At 36.9% G+C, this 18,135-nt stretch overlaps 1 protein-coding gene across 2 annotated transcripts; it reads right to left on the bottom strand.

Annotated features, from left to right (window-relative positions):
* Positions 1–2,053: 2,053 nt before the first annotated feature.
* LOC107713052 (hyaluronan and proteoglycan link protein 1-like) lies at positions 2,054–13,991 on the bottom strand. Of its 2 annotated transcripts, none has more exons than XM_016518471.1 (4): positions 13,756–13,991; positions 4,838–5,167; positions 3,742–4,044; positions 2,054–3,647 (listed from the first exon to the last, which is right to left on the bottom strand). In XM_016518471.1, the coding sequence occupies exons 1-4, from the start codon at positions 13,817–13,819 to the stop codon at positions 3,358–3,360; spliced, it is 987 nt and encodes a 328-aa protein (XP_016373957.1). In that variant the 5' UTR covers positions 13,820–13,991; the 3' UTR covers positions 2,054–3,357. The 2 variants fall into 2 exon arrangements, with proteins under 2 accessions (XP_016373957.1, XP_016373956.1); XM_016518470.1 differs by having other exon boundaries at positions 3,742–4,068.
* Between the last annotated feature and the right edge of the window lie 4,144 nt (positions 13,992–18,135).

Here is an 18,135-nt window from a genome sequence, read left to right on the forward strand (position 1 = left end):
ATCCATGCTAGGCTGCATGGATGCGCAGGGAGTTCTTGCCCAGAACAGAACCATACCGTCAATCCAAACTGTATGCTAATTGTCAATCATTTTTGACGATAGTGGTCCTGACAGAAATACTAAATTATTTGGGTGAGTGGAGGGGGGCTTTCAAATATTGTTGTGAACAATAGGGGGACCTTGAAGTCAAACATTGAGATCCACTGGTATAAATCTAATTATTTATTATTGTTCTTTAGTTATTTAATTAGTTATTGATTGCATTTGAAGCGGAAAGTTTTACATCCAGTCAGAATAATTATGGTTATAAATAAATGTAGTGATTTAGTGATATCCCCATAGTTGTGTTCTTGACCGGTTAAAACAAAATCCCAAATCTTCTTAGTCTAAGGCCAAGACAAGACAGAGTACAAATGCGGTCGAGACCGAGACAAGACCAAGACCTTCAAAAAATGGTCTTAGGACTGGTCTCAAGACCAAGACAGCGTACTACAACACTAAACATAGATTTGGGACATAATTATTTGGGTTGTATTGTGTGCCAAAATGTTCTTGAGCTAGGCATTTTTTCTAAATAAAAATAAACATTTTCTAGGCTCAAGTTTCAAAAAAAATTTTTTTTATAATGATACAAATATAGAGTTTAAAATGAAAACTAAGTCTGACAGCTAGAAACGAATGTGATGAGGTACACTTGTGTTCATTCATGCTAGAATACCTTTTTGAATTGACCATACATCCACTATGACCTTGGGATCAGTTGCTTAAAACTTATTGCAAAAAGGTTGTTAGTTCTGCAGAAAGTGAACATCTAGCATAATTTGCTGGAAGTTACCATTTGGTTTGATATTTTGTTTTGTATTGTAATTACATTTAGATATTGCACTTAGTGTACAACATGGAATCTCTTGTCAAGTTACATACCTTTGTGGATTATAGTTTTGTAAATACATCACACAGTGTAATGTAGAAGGAAAAACAGAGACACTTTTGATGCACCTTGTGTTTTTGAAGTCCCATTGCCATATTTTAATTTGACACGAATGTATTTCCCTGCTGGTACCACTGTGTCATTGTTCGTTAATACTCATGGTTTTCTCATTTAAGACTTGGAAGACACTTTGCTATTTTCCATTGCAGAATTATTTTATTTATTTAGTTTTTAAACAACTGGAATTAATTTACATGTAAAAAAGGCAGAATTAGTCACAGAACATTGCATAATTGTTGCAAGCTTTCTCTGCAAATGCTTCCAAAGCTTCTCATAGATCTATAGTTGAGATAGTGCTACTCTAAATAAACTAACAATAACCTCATACGCATGCACGCACACACACACATATAGGAATTATCTATCATTAATTCATTACAATGATGGAAATGCATAATGGTTTAGATACAAAATATCTGTAACATTATAATAACTCTCTGTTCTCAAAAGCAATAGTAGATACTATGCAATCAGTTTATTTCAATTTAATTTAATAGTATGTGTTGGGAAATTTAGGCCATGCCTAGCCAAGCTGGCATTCATACTACAATGAACACTGTGTTCTCAGCTTCTGGGCCTTCAAAATCCATAGTTATAGACACTGTAGAATTATCACAGCATACTGGAGAGTAAAACAAAAGCCATTTCATGTTTTAATGGGTTTTTATTTTTCATTTAAAATGTGCTTTGATTCATAAACCATAACAATAACCTCATACGCACGCACACACGCACGCACGCACGCACACACACACACACACATATAGGAATTATCTATCATTAATTCATTACAATGATGGAAATGCATAATGGTTTAGATACAAAATATCTGTAACATGATAATAACTCTATGTTATCAAAAGCAATAGTAGATACTATGCAATCAGTTTATTTCAATTTAATTTAATAGTATGTGTTGGGAAATTTAGGCCATGCCTAGCCAAGCTGGCATTCATACTACAATGAACACTGTGTTCTCAGCTTCTGGGCCTTCAAAATCCATAGTTATAGACACTGTAGAATTATCACAGCATACTGGAGAGTAAAACAAAAGCCATTTCATGTTTTAATGGGTTTTTATTTTTCATTTAAAATGTGCTTTGATTCATAAACCATACAATGCATTTCAGATTTTTCAAAAAAAGAAATTTTGTGCATAAAAAAAAAGACAAAATCAAGCAAAATGTCACTTATGTGCACTGTGGAGTTATTAAGTGGAGAATCTTTTCCCCTCTCATAAACAACATATATCATTACAAAGTGGCAAGTAATAGATGTTTCGTTCATCAGTAAACAGATCTCATTATCTAAAGTCGTCCACACTATGCCTGTCACAACATTCCAAGGTTACTGTTAGAATCAAACTTAGGCATGATGTTGTACATGGCTTTTAGTGCTGTACCTCTTTCTCACAGCATTACAATATTAGACTTATTCATATCTACACTTAAGCAGGCTCAAGTTAGTCTTGAAGTTAGTTGAATATACAACTGGGTCCTAAAATAATCGCTCAGTGTAAATTATCTTTGTAGTTCTCTGCCATATAACAAAGTTAAATTCATCATTAGCAGTCTGTCAAATTCTGTTACTGTTTGTGATGAAATACTTGTCAAAATCTATGCAGGGACAGACACATTTAAACAGTTTTTAAAAACTTCAAGGCCATCAAAGATAAGAACTGAAAAATAACAAGCTTCTCATGATTAGATAGGTAAGAAAATACATCACAATATTTCAAACAAAGAGTAGACATGAGGAATGAGTGTTACAATTAAACAATATAATTAGTTATGAATATAAAACCTTGTAACACAACAGGCCAAACACATTCATTTTATATTTCAACAGATAAAATAAGATCACAGTTCAGAACATTAATTAATACACCAAGAAATTAGCATTTGAGTAAGATCACAAAAGTGTTTTAGAAAAAGAAAGGTGTCAGGTCCATTTACGATGCCTTTGCTTTTCTGTTTGGGCAAGTTTCAAAAACTTTCTGTCAAGTTTATACTATTTAGTAATATTTAAATATTTTATTGCAATATCACAATGGAGATTTTTGACAAACTCACACTTAACCTACTAAAAGGGGATTTGATCAACATGCTGTGACTTCAAATTTCCTTCCAGCTGAATATCCTTTCTGAATGCAATTTGTTGTGCATACATGTGGTGTACAATCTATATAAAATGTATATGGTAGATAAAATAACTGTTTACGTTAATATTGAGAATGTGTGGTCTTTACAGTATCCTCTCTATAATTGTCACAGTTATGGCTAGTTCATGCAAAAAGTCCTTCATAAGTGTGGAAGTGGAAACCTGTGTATTGTTGCTCTTTGGCTGGTGATGTGACGTGAAGAGCTTCACGGCTGAGGTTTATAGCAGTAGACACCATACAGCTTCTGCTTTTTATCGGGGAAGCCAACAAAGCGAACCGCAGCCTCTGTGGGACTGCAGTTCTTCCTAGGCCTGGAGATCGGATAACGAACGCTACCGTCAGCCAGCCAACCGGCATCACAGCGGTCGTATCCCTGCAGTTTCCAGGCAGCATATATATGGCCCACCTTTGCGATCTCAGCTCCATCTCTCTTACACGTGTTAACGGCCTCATCAAAGTTCAGCTTCTTGGGCTGGATCAGATAGTAAAAGCGTCCTGTGATGTAAAACAAAGAGTTTCATGGTTGTGGACACAGACACTACTAAATGATATGCTCCATTTTATACTAGAATTGAATTGATGAACTCACCTTTAAGGCTGGCTGTGAAGCAGAACACGTCATAACGGCTGTTGGACTTGTCCCGTCGGCCATAGTTTCTCAGTCCAGCTGAGGTCCTCACGCCTCCGCAGGGCTCTCTGGGTTTGGTGATGGGGTACTTCACGGTTCCGTCATTGAGCCAGCCAGCATTGCACCAATCCATCCCATTTCTCCATTCCCCATAGAGCTGCTCGAAGGAGGCGACCACAGCGTCCTGCTCCAGACATGCGGTCTCAGCATCTTGGAAGTTGAGGTTGTACCGCCCCAGACGAGGGGAGTATGGGAAAACAACCCCTGTGAAAGAAAATGAATCTTCCCCTAAGGAAAAGTTCAACTGAGTATAACATAAGGGCTGTTTTGATGAACATATTTTTTTCACCCCAATGAATGAATAAGAGCGATATCAGTGAAAGCCTTAGCTTTAGTTTTCTAAGAGCCTCCCTGCTTAGTTGAAAAGTTTTATGTGGTACATAAAAAAAATTTATGTTTAAAATTTTATTTCTCTCTTTAAAGAGAAAAAAAAAATCAGAGAGAAAATTACTTGCAGGGCTTTGGCTTTTCAATCTTAGACTCCATTGTTCCAAAGTTAACAATGGCTAGTTGTGACAGCCTGTTTCATTATGCTCATGCACCTCACTTCTCTGTGTAAAGATCCCATTTGTTTCTCTGGAGCCAAGTCTGCAATGGTGGTCATGGCCAAGAGCAAGAACTACAGGATATTAATGGAGAATGAGCAAATGATAAGTGGCAAAAACAAGTGTTGAAAGAAGAGTACGAGAGTGTCTTCACATTTCAAGTGCTAATGTTGAAGACTATTTACTGAAATGAACAGCTCAAATATGACTTATGAAGAGGGTGTAGAGAGTGAATGAAATATGTTTATACAGCAATGGCAATGTGTTGCAGTGCATATATGCCACTACAGAGACATATGGAAAATCTCTACTGTTTTATCTCCATTTGGCTGTTTATTATGTTTAATTTTCATTAGTAAGTGACTTTGGAGGAGAAGAGCCTGCTAAATGAATAAATATACATGTTACAGTGAAATGATAACTTATATGACATCATGAAATAATAAAGTTACCTTGCAATTCAAGGTCCACTTCAACAATCTTGTCATTCATGCCGTTGATGATCTCGCAGCTGTATGTGCCATAGTCGTTAAGATCTAGGTCTGTAATAACCAAGGTAGCATCATTGTCATCCACCTCCAACAGGTAAACGCGGTTCTGGAAATTTCCATAGGTCTTCTTGTGGGCCCCCATGGAGATGAGCACATTGGTTTCTGAAGAGTCATCCTCAAGTTTGGCCCACTTGATTCTGTTCCCGAACAAACTGGACTGACCTTCCAGTCTGCAGGGCAGAGTGATATTGTCACCTAGGTTGGCGTAGACCTTGGTTCTTGATCCACCATCTGAAATAAAACAAAAAGAAAAGCCTTAGTTCACAGAAGGTCTACTATATTTATTTTATTTTAGATTTACAAGGACAGGATACAAGACTTTAGAGTTTAGTTACTTTTTTTTATTATTATTACTTGACTTGACTCAAGATGTAATTACACTGAGTTATATTAAACTAATTTCCTACCATTTGGTTTGATTTAATGGCTATCCATATATTTTGTCTTAATGTTTTGAAGAAGCCTACAGTTTTCGCAAAAGAAAAACACAGTGCCACACAAATCTTAGCCAAAGAAATAATCTAATTATGATTCACTGGAATCAGATGGTGTGCTTGTACATACACATGGGACCCACAGACATCCTTCTCCTATTTTGTGTCAATGAAGACGGATATTCCCCCCATAAAGCTCAACTTTTTGCTCACAGATGTTGTGTCTATATCTCTGGTAGTCTAGTAGTTGCTATGTCTGCTTGTGGTTAGGGGCATAATTGTCTCATCCAGTCCCTTAAGATGTTTCCAGATCTCTATTTGAGTCTTGGAGGCCCCAATCCATCACAGCTCTCGATGGAACATTTGATAGATATCAGGGAAGCTAAAACCGACCCAAGAGTTCTTCTGGCTGGCTATACCCCACCATCAAAGTGTCGATTACACAGCAGACATGATTAGATTTAGCTTAAGGCACCATTCAGTCTCTCATTTTCCCGATGGTTTGAAATGTCTACAAATACATTTTGCCAAATTATTCAAAGCATTCAAAATCATTTTTTGTTTTGGAAAAGAATACTGTTGTACAGCAAGGACACAATAAATTGATCAAAGATGACAGTAAAGACATCTATAATGTTACAAACTACCATTTGGTTTGATTTAATGGCTATCCATATATTTTGTCTTAATGTTTTGAAGAAGCCTACAGTTTTCGCAAAAGAAAAACACAGTGCCACACAAATCTTAGCCAAAGAAATAATCTAATTATGATTCACTGGAATCAGATGGTGTGCTTGTACATACACGTGGGACCCACAGACATCCTTCTCCTATTTTGTTTCAATGAAGACGGATATTCCCCCCATAAAGCTCAACTTTTTGCTCACAGATGTTGTGTCTATATCTCTGGTAGTCTAGTAGTTGCTATGTCTGCTTGTGGTTAGGGGCATAATTGTCTCATCCAGTCCCTTAAGATGTTTCCTGATCTCTATTTGAGTCTTGGAGGCCCCAATCCATCACAGCTCTCGATGGAACATTTGATGGATATCAGGGAAACTAAAACCGACCCAAGAGTTCTCCTGGCTGGCTATACCCCACCATCAAAGTGTCGATTACACAGCAGACATGATTAGATTTAGCTTAAGGCACCATTCAGTCTCTCATTTTCCCGATGGTTTGAAATGTCTACAAATACATTTTGCCAAATTATTCAAAGCATTCAAAATCATTTTTTGTTTTGGAAAAGAATACTGTTGTACAGCAAGGACACAATAAATTGATCAAAGATGACAGTAAAGACATCTATAACGTTACAAAAGATTTCTATTTCAAATAAATGCTGTTCTTTTGAACTTTCTATTAATCAAAAAACTGTATCATGGTTTCCACAAAAATATTAAGCAGCACAACTGTTTTCAACTGTGATAATAATAAGAAATGTTTCTTGAGCACCAAATCAGTATATAACAGTGGTTTTTGAAGGCTCATGTGACACTGAAGACTGGAGTAATGGCTGCTGAAAATTCAGCTTTGCCATCCCATGAATAAATTACATTTTAAATATATTTAAAATAGACAACACTTATTTTAAACCGCAATAATAGTCAAGAGGCATTTATTTGTCATTTGCACAGTTACACTGGGGAACTGGACATTGAAATGCTTGTGACGAGGCTCAGAATTACAGTAATTTTAACAGCCATATACCATATACGATTAGGCACGGACAGGTGGAGGGCATTGGCATATCAAAGTGGCATGTGCTATTTTGTAGGCAAGACAATAAATAAGTACAATATAAATAAGTGGCAGTAAACAAATATATGAGAGTCCTTAGTAAGAGTACTGAGATAATAAATACAAAGGCAGCAGTAACAAATACATTAACACAGTACAACAAATACAAGAAAAAAAGGGAAAACAAATCACAGATGTCACAGTGTCAATTGTTAAAAGTGGCAGTTATTATGTGTCAGAAGTTGCAGAGTTGGATGAAGGACTACTGGCTGTTAAGAAGCCTGATGGCTTGAAGATAAAAGCTCAGTGTTGGGAAGGTTACTTTGGAAATGTAATAGGTTACAGATTACAAGTTACCCTACTTAAAATGTAATAAGTAGTGTAACTTTTCAATTACTTTATTAAAGTAATGTAACTGATTACATTTGATTACTTTTTGATTACTTTTTCTAAATTTCTAATGTTTTCAACTGTTAATCATTTTCAAACATAAACCAGGCAGGGTTAATCTTACAGTAGTACTCAACACTGATCACTGCCAGACTTTCAAAATCCTTCATCACTTGAATAATAAATTGATCAAAGATGACAGTAAAGACATCTATAACGTTACAAAAGATTTCTATTTCAAATAAATGCTGTTCTTTTGAACTTTCTATTAATCAAAAAACTGTATCATGGTTTCCACAAAAATATTAAGCAGCACAACTGTTTTCAACTGTGATAATAATAAGAAATGTTTCTTGAGCACCAAATCAGTATATAACAGTGGTTTTTGAAGGCTCATGTGACACTGAAGACTGGAGTAATGGCTGCTGAAAATTCAGCTTTGCCATCCCATGAATAAATTACATTTTAAATATATTTAAAATAGACAACACTTATTTTAAACCGCAATAATAGTCAAGAGGCATTTATTTGTCATTTGCACAGTTACACTGGGGAACTGGACATTGAAATGCTTGTGACGAGGCTCAGAATTACAGTAATTTTAACAGCCATATACCATATACGATTAGGCACGGACAGGTGGAGGGCATTGGCATATCAAAGTGGCATGTGCTATTTTGTAGGCAAGACAATAAATAAGTACAATATAAATAAGTGGCAGTAAACAAATATATGAGAGTCCTTAGTAAGAGTACTGAGATAATAAATACAAAGGCAGCAGTAACAAATACATTAACACAGTACAACAAATACAAGAAAAAAAGGGAAAACAAATCACAGATGTCACAGTGTCAATTGTTAAAAGTGGCAGTTATTATGTGTCAGAAGTTGCAGAGTTGGATGAAGGACTACTGGCTGTTAAGAAGTCTGATGGCTTGAAGATAAAAGCTCAGTGTTGGGAAGGTTACTTTGGAAATGTAATAGGTTACAGATTACAAGTTACCCTACTTAAAATGTAATAAGTAGTGTAACTTTTCAATTACTTTATTAAAGTAATGTAACTGATTACATTTGATTACTTTTTGATTACTTTTTCTAAATTTCTAATGTTTTCAACTGTTAATCATTTTCAAACATAAACCAGGCAGGGTTAATCTTACAGTAGTACTCAACTGTGAACACTGATTCCTGTCAGACTTTCGAAATACTTCATCACTTGAATTAAGATTATAATATTTACATTTTAAAGGAGACATTGGATGCAAAATTCACTTTTACATGGTTTGCATAAATGTATCTTAGCAGTGTGTGGACACAACCACCCTATAAATTAATTAATTATTTGTTAGATACTATGCATAAATTATATAGATTTAGTAAATGTGATGCAGCTGTTGTACCAGTACAACAACAACAAAAATTGTTAATCGTTTATTAGTTATTTTGTTTCCTTCAATGCACTGTTAATTAATTTACCCAATGATAAAAATCCATTCACTCCTTTTTTTTTTAATCCCCCCAAAACCTAAACATTCACAATTACCCAGCCGTTTTGATTTTCTGAGCAGTATGATGTCATATTTGCTCAGGCCCCTCCCACGACCGCTGACGTACTGTCCCGTATTAGCATATTTTCGCCCTCAGCCAGTTGTACGAAGTCCATCATTCTCTCCGCGCTCAAGCAGCTGTAGCGACAATGTCTTGTAAGCGATGCAGGTGTTTTGTGGTTTTGTGATGTAGAAGAACGTAAGAGTGTTATTTTTTTCCTGACATCAGAGCCACTGAGGACGCAGTGCATTAGTTTTGTTTTTGCTGGTAATGCACCACCGAATACACCTAAATTCATTTATGTCTGCGCAAGTAATTTTACTCCAGACTGCTTTCTGAATGAGGGACAATTTAAGGCATGTTTTTTTTATGATTATTTGCAAATCGCCTTTGCTCTTTGACAGAAGAAAGGGGCGGTGAGCAGAGCTCATTAGCATTTAAAGGGACATGCCCCGAAACAAGCCGATGTAAACAGAGCAAGGTAAAAAAAGGGTGTTGTGAGGAATTTGAACCAAAGTATGTTGCAGACCTTAATGAAAACCCTAAATAATCATACCAACTTGTGGAAGATGGGCATCCGATGTCCCCTTTGAAGCACAGCCACCACAAAATCAGACTTACTTTAAAATCATTCTGAGGTTAAATGCATATTTAAAATCATAACAAGAAATATTTTATTAGCTATGATACTGTTTTTGAAATCAAATATTTGTAAATCCTATGACAGGAAACACTGTCTGGAATCTAACAATGCCTTGGAGAAAACAGTTCATCTTAAAAAATGAAGCATAGCTACATAAACCCATAAAGGAAATAAAAAGAGTTATAAAATAAGCATATTCTAAACTCCTGAAACATTGGTGTTTCATATTTTACTGCAGTTACTGCAATTTATGAAAGAAATCAATGTATGTGGGAGTGTGTGTGAAAAAAAATCAGATGTAACCCCCTTTGTAATCCTTAACATGTTCATAAGTAACTCATTTAATTACACATTTTTTCTTAGTAACTGTAACTGATTACAATTACTTTTATTTTGTAATTAAATTATGTAATTCCGTTACATGTAACTAGTTACTTCCCAACACTGTAAAAGCTGTTCTTCAGCCTGGTTGTCCGTGATCAGATCCGGACAGTATTGAAGCAAACAGGTGGTGAGCAGGGTGAGTGCAGTCCTTGATGATGCTGCGGGCCTTTCTCAAGCAGGGGGTCTGGGAAATGTCCTTTAAGGCCAGGAGTTTATGACCAGTAATGAGCTCAGCTGTTCTCAACACTCTCTGAAGAGCTTGGTAAAATTAAAAATTGTCTAGAGAAACTGAGAAACAGAATGATGGGATTATTTTAAAGTTGTAATGTTTTTTTGGTAACACTCATATTTGTAGTATTTCACAATATTACTGTTTTTACTGTATTTTTGATGAAAAATGCAGCCTTGGTCAGCATAAGCGACTTCTCTGTCTTAATTCATGATATCTAATGCATTAATTTCAATGTATTAAACCATTATTGTAAAGTGTTACCAAAAACATTACAACTTTCAAAGAATCCATTCTGTTTCTCAATTTCTCTAGACAATCTTTAGTTTTACCACGAAGTGGAAGTTTATGTACAGTATCTTCAATCACATTGTCTTCCAGCCTGTGACTTCCGCAGAGCAGTTCTTAGCCTTAGTTCTGACAGCCTCAGGCATTTGTGCTTCTGACCAGCATGTTCTACAACTAACATTAACATTCCAATGCAGTGTATCCGGAGGAAAACCTTTCCCACATGTTTGAAACAAATATGGGACTCATTAGCAGGCACTCAAGACTTTCTACCCTCTGCTTGCCTTAACTTAGTCTACTATTACTTCTCACTCAGCTGAGCTGGAACCTTTCCAGATATAGTAACGTGTTTAAACTGTGCTCAGAATGAGTATACATGGGCTTAACATCTGATTGTTTAATGGATCAGAAGCCATGTTAAACTATACTGTTTCCACTTTTAATTACAGCACATCATTCACATTATGACCAGATGATGAGAGAGTTTCCTCTTTTTCTAGAAGTAATTAAAACTGAGCCCTTACACTCATTAACACCCCACATCTGATCCCTTTTTACACTTTACACTGTGAGTCATGCACTCTCTCACTTTCTTCCTAATAATATCTCATGTAGGAGACAGTGTGCCAAAGTTACAAACTGGAACCAGAAGGAACAGATGACAAAATTCATAACTAGGCTTTTTGGATTTGGTCTCCATTAGGGATGCACCGATACCACTTTTTCCAGTACTCGCCCGATACCGATACTTTTATTTTTGGTACTTGCCGATACCGATGCCGATACCTATATTTTTATTACATTTGTAAATTTTTTAAATATTGGGTACAGAAACCAAAAGCATATCTCTTTGTCGGCAAAATACATGTACATCATTGTAGGTGAGATTTAGCAAAAATGTTACACAACTCTCAAATATCACCCCAAACCCACTACCTGATAATGTTCTCCATATACTTTACACTGTGAGTCATGCACTCTCTCACTTTCTTCCTAATAATATCTCATGTAGGAGACAGTGTGCCAAAGTTACAAACTGGAACCAGAAGGAACAGATGACAAAATTCATAACTAGGCTTTTTGGATTTGGTCTCCATATCTCTTTGTCGGCAAAATACATGTACATCATTGTAGGTGAGATTTTGCAAAAATGTTACACAACTCTCAAATATCACCCCAAACCCACTACCTGATAATGTTCTCCATATACACGACTCCCACCAGTCCCCATGAGACCCCCATCCCCCATCTCCACCCACCCTGCTCTTGTAAGCAAACACAAGGAAAGTGTTTACTCTTGAACGTCAGAATGGAGGCGGTTTAAATATTTAAAAGTGCCTCTTTCCCACCATTTAAGAACTCAACAATTTGGTTTAAGACAGGATAAATATTTAAACATAAAAGGACATATTGATTGATTGATTGATTACAAAAACTGTAATTGAGAATGTTATTAAAACTTGCATAATCATGACTGCAGGGGTCCTGATAATGTAGTAATAATATACATTTTTATAATAATAAATAAAACATTTTAAAATAATTAAAACAAATGGCAATAATTAATATATATTTTGAATAATATTAATTGTTAATTCAATAAAAATCATTTAGAAAAAAGGTACATTTTTGTAAGAAAAACATATTAAAATGACGAAATTAACATATATGAATAAAATCAATGCTTGTCATATATAAAAATATATAAAAAGAAAAGACTCCAAATGATCATTCAAGCAGTAAGAAAAAAAAAAAGTCATCAGACACATTTGTAAACTGAAACATAAACAGAGAGGATGCTATAAATTTACATGAAACATTAATTCAACATAGCCATTTAATACACGTTTGGGCCCCATTGGCATCTTGAACACATCTGCTGCATAAAACGTTGGGTTGGAGCCCTTTACACAAAATGATGCTCTGTGTGAGGTACACAACTCTAAATGCATGCAAACACACTGATTAGGGCTTCATGTCTGTGTATAAAAGTGTCATATGGAATCGTTCCCTCCCAGTATGACAGTCTTGATGGATAAACTTCACTTTGCTGAGCAAGCAGAGGTCAGTATGAGGCATGAACATGAAATATTGCACACAGCTGGACGGCACTCCCTCTATCGTAACCATCCTCATGCATTAATAATATGTAGGGTCTCTCTCTCTCTCTCTCTCTCTCACCCATCACACACAAAGCCATCCTCTTTCTTTTTCACACACCCCCTACTCAACCATGCCTGACTAATGGCTGCATTATATCTTGAACAGAGCTTCTATGAATCGGGCCCATCTTGAGCAGTATCTAAGAGCCCAAAACCATATAAAACTTTCACTCCTTCCTCCAGTCCCCACTTCTTCTCCATCAGCCCCAGCCTAACCCAATCCATGCAAACCCATCACTTTACAGACCATTATCTTAGAATGAAAAGGACTGCATTCAGTAAGGGGCTCCTTACATTTTCAGGGGCTGTTAATCTTGCTGTAGCTCCTGCCAGATACATACATTCAGTACCATCAGTGTAAATTCAGAGGATTTGGCAACGCCCATACAGTTGCATACTGGGAATAAAAAGGTCCACTGCATGTATCTTCAGGTACCAATATGCTCCTGACATCACTGGCCATCAGAAGCCAATCTCGCATTTACCCTCAAGGAAATGTATTAGATCTGCACTCAGATGTGAACAGCAGAGCCACTTTACACAGTCTATTCGGTGATGGTTCACAATCCCCACTATCTGTCAACAACTGTTAAACATCTGCTAAATTACCTTGCAGCAGATGGTTGAGAGCTTATGAAATACTGTGGTGAGCTGAATCTCTGTGGGTGTGTGTTCATGTGTATAGTGGGAGGAGTCTTTTAGAGATGAATAGTGGAATATTACAATTAAAATCTGGTTCATTGTGTCTGCATCGTCAACGTGATAGCATTGAGGAAATTAGGTTCAACCATGGTAAATCATTTTTTGTCTTATTCCTCATCCTCTTAAGCATCTGATGATTTAATAAATAACCAACTTTTTACAATTTATGCTGTGCAGTTTTTCAGTATTACATTCATCTACCACACTCTCATATGCACAGACACAGAAACGTGCAAGCTGAACCGTAATTTCATTCATTCATTCATTCATTCATGCATGAAGGGATCAAAAGTGGTTCTTACCTTGTGCTTCGGCATGTAGACTGCTTGCACAGACCACCAATGCAAAGGAAAAGAGAGTGATCATCTTGTCTTTTTTGTTCTTAGCCTAAAGGCCTCTTGACTGAAAAAGCAAATGAACAAAAAATGGGGGGAAAGAAAAAAACGCAATCAGGTGATAAATCTGGTGAGTGTGGAAAAATACTTTCTTCCCGCTGTTGTCGATGAAGAGGTGTAGGTGTTGGTAGTTGTGCCACAAGAAAGATTGGGCTCCGCAGAGGTCCATACAAAAGGCTTATATTGAAGCCTTGGCCAATTGTGGCCACTCCCCCTCCCCTTAGAGAGAGATGAAGCCCATCACCCTACTTGTGTGTGTGTGTGCGTGGACTGCCTCATTTAAGAACAGCTTCCCTTTCTGCCATGCATGGCTCTCCGTTTAGATTTAAGAGAGATGTGTGGACTACAATGTGTTGTTTGTGCTAGCTACATTATGGCTAGCAGTAATTATTTAAGAATGTCTTTAAAATGAGAAAAGGGAACTTCAAAGACTGGAAATATTATTTTTTAAACCCAATAAAGGACTATGTGACACAATATGTTGGTTTAAATACAATTTAGGCACTTCAAATGTTTGCTGGATTACCTTTTTATAGGTACTTATGCACCTTATCTAATAGTGAATTTGCATCAGGAAACCACTTTAAATATCATTCTCAACATGTAGTTTAGGCTTTTCAAAGCAAATCTGTTCGATAGCAATCATGTCTCACTGGGAACAATGGACTCCTCACTAAGAATATATTGATACAAAACACTGAACATCATTCATATGCTCTCCAAATGCTGAATTACACAGCCTGTCCACCTGCTTGTGATACATGTCTAGTGCAGTGCAATTTTCATTTTATGTTATTTTATGTTAAAGCCTGCCAGACAGATTTATGATCAACCAAGAAATCCAACAAATACCCACCCTCCCATCTGCCCCTCTCCATGGTTCCTCTTGAAACCTCTTCTTCATCTAGCGTAACCCCCTTTTCAGATTACTTAATGGAGGCTTGTATTGATAAGGTAGGGATGTGGTAAAGATATGACCCACTTCACCTAAACAAAAGTATGTCTGGATGCTAAAAACACCTCATTATCATAGGAGAGATAGGATGAGGATGTGGAAGGAGAATGTGTGGTCTGTCAGGATGTTTTCTTAGTGGTCCCAATGGAGTGATGGTGAAAGTGAGTAACCTGTTCAACACAGATGATGTTTTAAGCCTCCATCACAGCTATTTCAGCTGTGATTTACAGATTGTAGGTGAGGCACCCTCCATCCCCACAGGGCCCCGTCGTGTAGACTAAAGCTCCATCGAGTCATATGTTCCCCACCATTATGCCAAAACCATCACAGTGACTGATTTACACAAAAACTATGGAAAATGAGGAAGGGTCTCTGGATCGGAACACGACTGACTGGAAATATCACCTCAGCGAGGATGACTCATTTTCATTTATGTTTCATGGGTTTTCACTTGCGTACTGAATGGTAATAATGTGGGTCTTAAACACTTACTAATGTTTGATTACCCCAGATGAAGTCATGAGTTGCTTATTATTTTGTTCCAAATGCTTAAAGACAAAATAACCAATTTACTGAAATAATAATTGTGGTTATGAAGTGTGGGCAATTTGATTGCTTTCTCTTTACTGGTTAATTCAGGAAATTGAGGACATTTTCATTTTGGCTAAAAGTGTAACACGGTGTAGTTTTTGGTTGTTAAGCTGGTAAAATTCACTGCTGAAATCTTTGAATGACTAGTGTACAATGGCAAAAGAGTACAAAAGCTTTAAAAGATGCTATACAGATCTTTAAATGTCCTGTTAAATCCAGTGAACAAAGGAATTCAGGATATATAACCAATAAAAGGATTTTATCTCTATTAAAGACAAAAAGTGTAGAGCTTAAGCCTGGCCTAAATATCCTTCTGCTCTATTTCATTATGAAAGTTAGGCTAGGGAGTTGAAACCATGTCTGGTTGTACTGTACGGTATGTGGCTATAAGCCATAGTGCACATCTGGAACATTTATGGTACGTTTAACCATGCAATTCATTCGGGTTTGTTCAGTAGACTTCACCAAGAACTAATTTTTACTCTTGAAATGCCCCTAATTCTTGCCTAGTGATGGCAACACAATAAAAACACAAGCTTTTACAGCAACACCTACCAAACAATCTTCCCAGTGTTTAATAGATGACGTATGTTAAATCTCACACTGAAGGAAAAGTTCACTAAAAAATCAATTACTCACCCTCATATGACTTTTTTTTTCTTTCATGAAACATAAAATGAGAAATTTATAACATAATGTCCCAGATGCTCTTTTCCATTCAATGAAAGTGAATGGTGGACGGGGCTATCATTTTTATGATTTTTAGCAAATACTTAAAACACAAAAATTTCAGTCTGTTCCTCACACAGAGCTATCATAAGGGCCTTTCGCACCGCGGGAACCTTTTCATAGTACCAGAACTAATTGTGGAACTACCCACTTTTTGGCATTTTCGCACCGCTGGAACTGGGTGCGATTTTAGTACCGGACTGCCTTTTTCGAGAACCAAATTAGCTCCTACTCCGGAGCAGGGTCTAACCAGCACAACTGGTACTAATCGTGACGTAAGTAGACATTGATTGGCCATACGCGTACGAAACCGCCCTAACCCGCCATGATTTAAAACGCACTATAGGCTTCAGAAGGTTGAGTACATGAGTGATATGAACCACTTTTAGATGTGCTTTTATGATCAAGAGCTTGGTCAAAATATTAACTATTAAAAATATATAAAATATGAAAATGTAAAATGAGTAGTTTTTAAAGATACTTTTTGGGATACTTGACAAAAATGAACATTCTGTCATAAATAATAGAAATTAATCATTCTATTAATGTGCCTTCATCAATGTTTATATGTTAATAAAGCCTATAAACTAAATTGGTTCATCAATTGTGTCTCTTCAGAAAACCTGATTAAACTGCTCCATTCATATGGATTTTATTCTTTTTAATCTCTTCATTAACTTTTTTAAGCATCAACGTTTTGGTGGAATAGACTTTCAATAGAGGGACAGAAATATTTTGGATTTGTCATTTTTGGGTGAACTAGGCCTTTTAAGTCAGTAACACAGGGCACACAGAAGGTAAAAGATCAAGCGAATGTAGAAACATTACACTGAATGAGAAATCTTGTCTCAAAAATAAAGTCTGAAGGCTTACAATTATAGTCTCACTTCTCACGTTATTTCTTTCTGCAATGATTAAGGAATAATAATTACACGTCAGCAACATGTAGGTGATCTATTCTTTTAAACCCTCCAGATTGATCCCGTTTCCCTTAGAAGCATGGGTCTTCTTATGGTTAAATTGCCTCTGTGCACAGATTAATCTTGATAAGCAATGGCAAAAGATCCCGATTTGATATACTGCATGGTGCTTTGCAGTGGGAAAGCTCCCAAAACAAACAAGGTACTCTACTCAAGTGTGTGTGTGTGTGTAGGCAGGGCCAACAGTGGAGGAAAATCATGTAGCTTTCCCTCATAACATACAGGGTTCCTATTGCACCAGTACAGTTATTAAAGGGGTCATATGATGCGATTTCAATTTTTCCTTTCTCGTTGAAGTGTTACAAGCTCTTGGTGCATAAAGAAGATCTGTAAAGTTGCAAAGACTAAAGTCTCAAATCTAAAGAGATATTCTTTATAAAAGTTAGGAGTCAACCACGCCTACCTAAAACGGCTCGTCCCAAAACACGCCCTCACATATCTACGTCACTATGTGGGAAGATTTGCATAACGCTGCCCAAATGTTCACGCAAAGAAAGAAGGCGTAACTTTTATTCTCACTGTAGTATTGTTGCTGCCGCCATGTCGTGAAGGCGCTGTGTGTTTCGTTGTGAAAGCAAAACTACTTTGTTTGGCCTTCCAAAAGAGGACGATATCAGCTTCGTCATGCCTAGAGCTGATCCGTGCTGGTCACTGAGGGAATACATCAACTTCGCGCTGTGGATTGCCGGATTGGCTTTCACCGTGGACAAAGCAGAGTCCAGCCTGGGGTCGTCATATGTGGTTGCCGCAAGCCCACCAACCGCTCCTTCGTCGAATCTTCCGGCCGTGCCATTCTCAAGCCCGCCCGCCTCCGCTCACTCTAGCCGCATGCCTCTGCTCACTCTAGCCCTCTGGCCTCCGCTCACTCTAGGCCGCCGGCCTCTGCTCACTCTAGCCCACAGTGTGTTTCGTTGTGAAAGTGAAACTACTTTAAAATAATGTTCTTTTTAGCAACATCATATGACCCTTTTAAATGACTCATTTGTGCATGTTTCAGTGAGTGAGTAAGCGTGTAAGTAAGCATAACCAAAC

Source organism: Sinocyclocheilus rhinocerous, unplaced genomic scaffold (assembly GCF_001515625.1).
Source record: "Sinocyclocheilus rhinocerous isolate Xijiao unplaced genomic scaffold, SAMN03320098_v1.1 scaffold5590, whole genome shotgun sequence".
NCBI classification, from domain to species: domain Eukaryota; kingdom Metazoa; phylum Chordata; class Actinopteri; order Cypriniformes; family Cyprinidae; genus Sinocyclocheilus; species Sinocyclocheilus rhinocerous.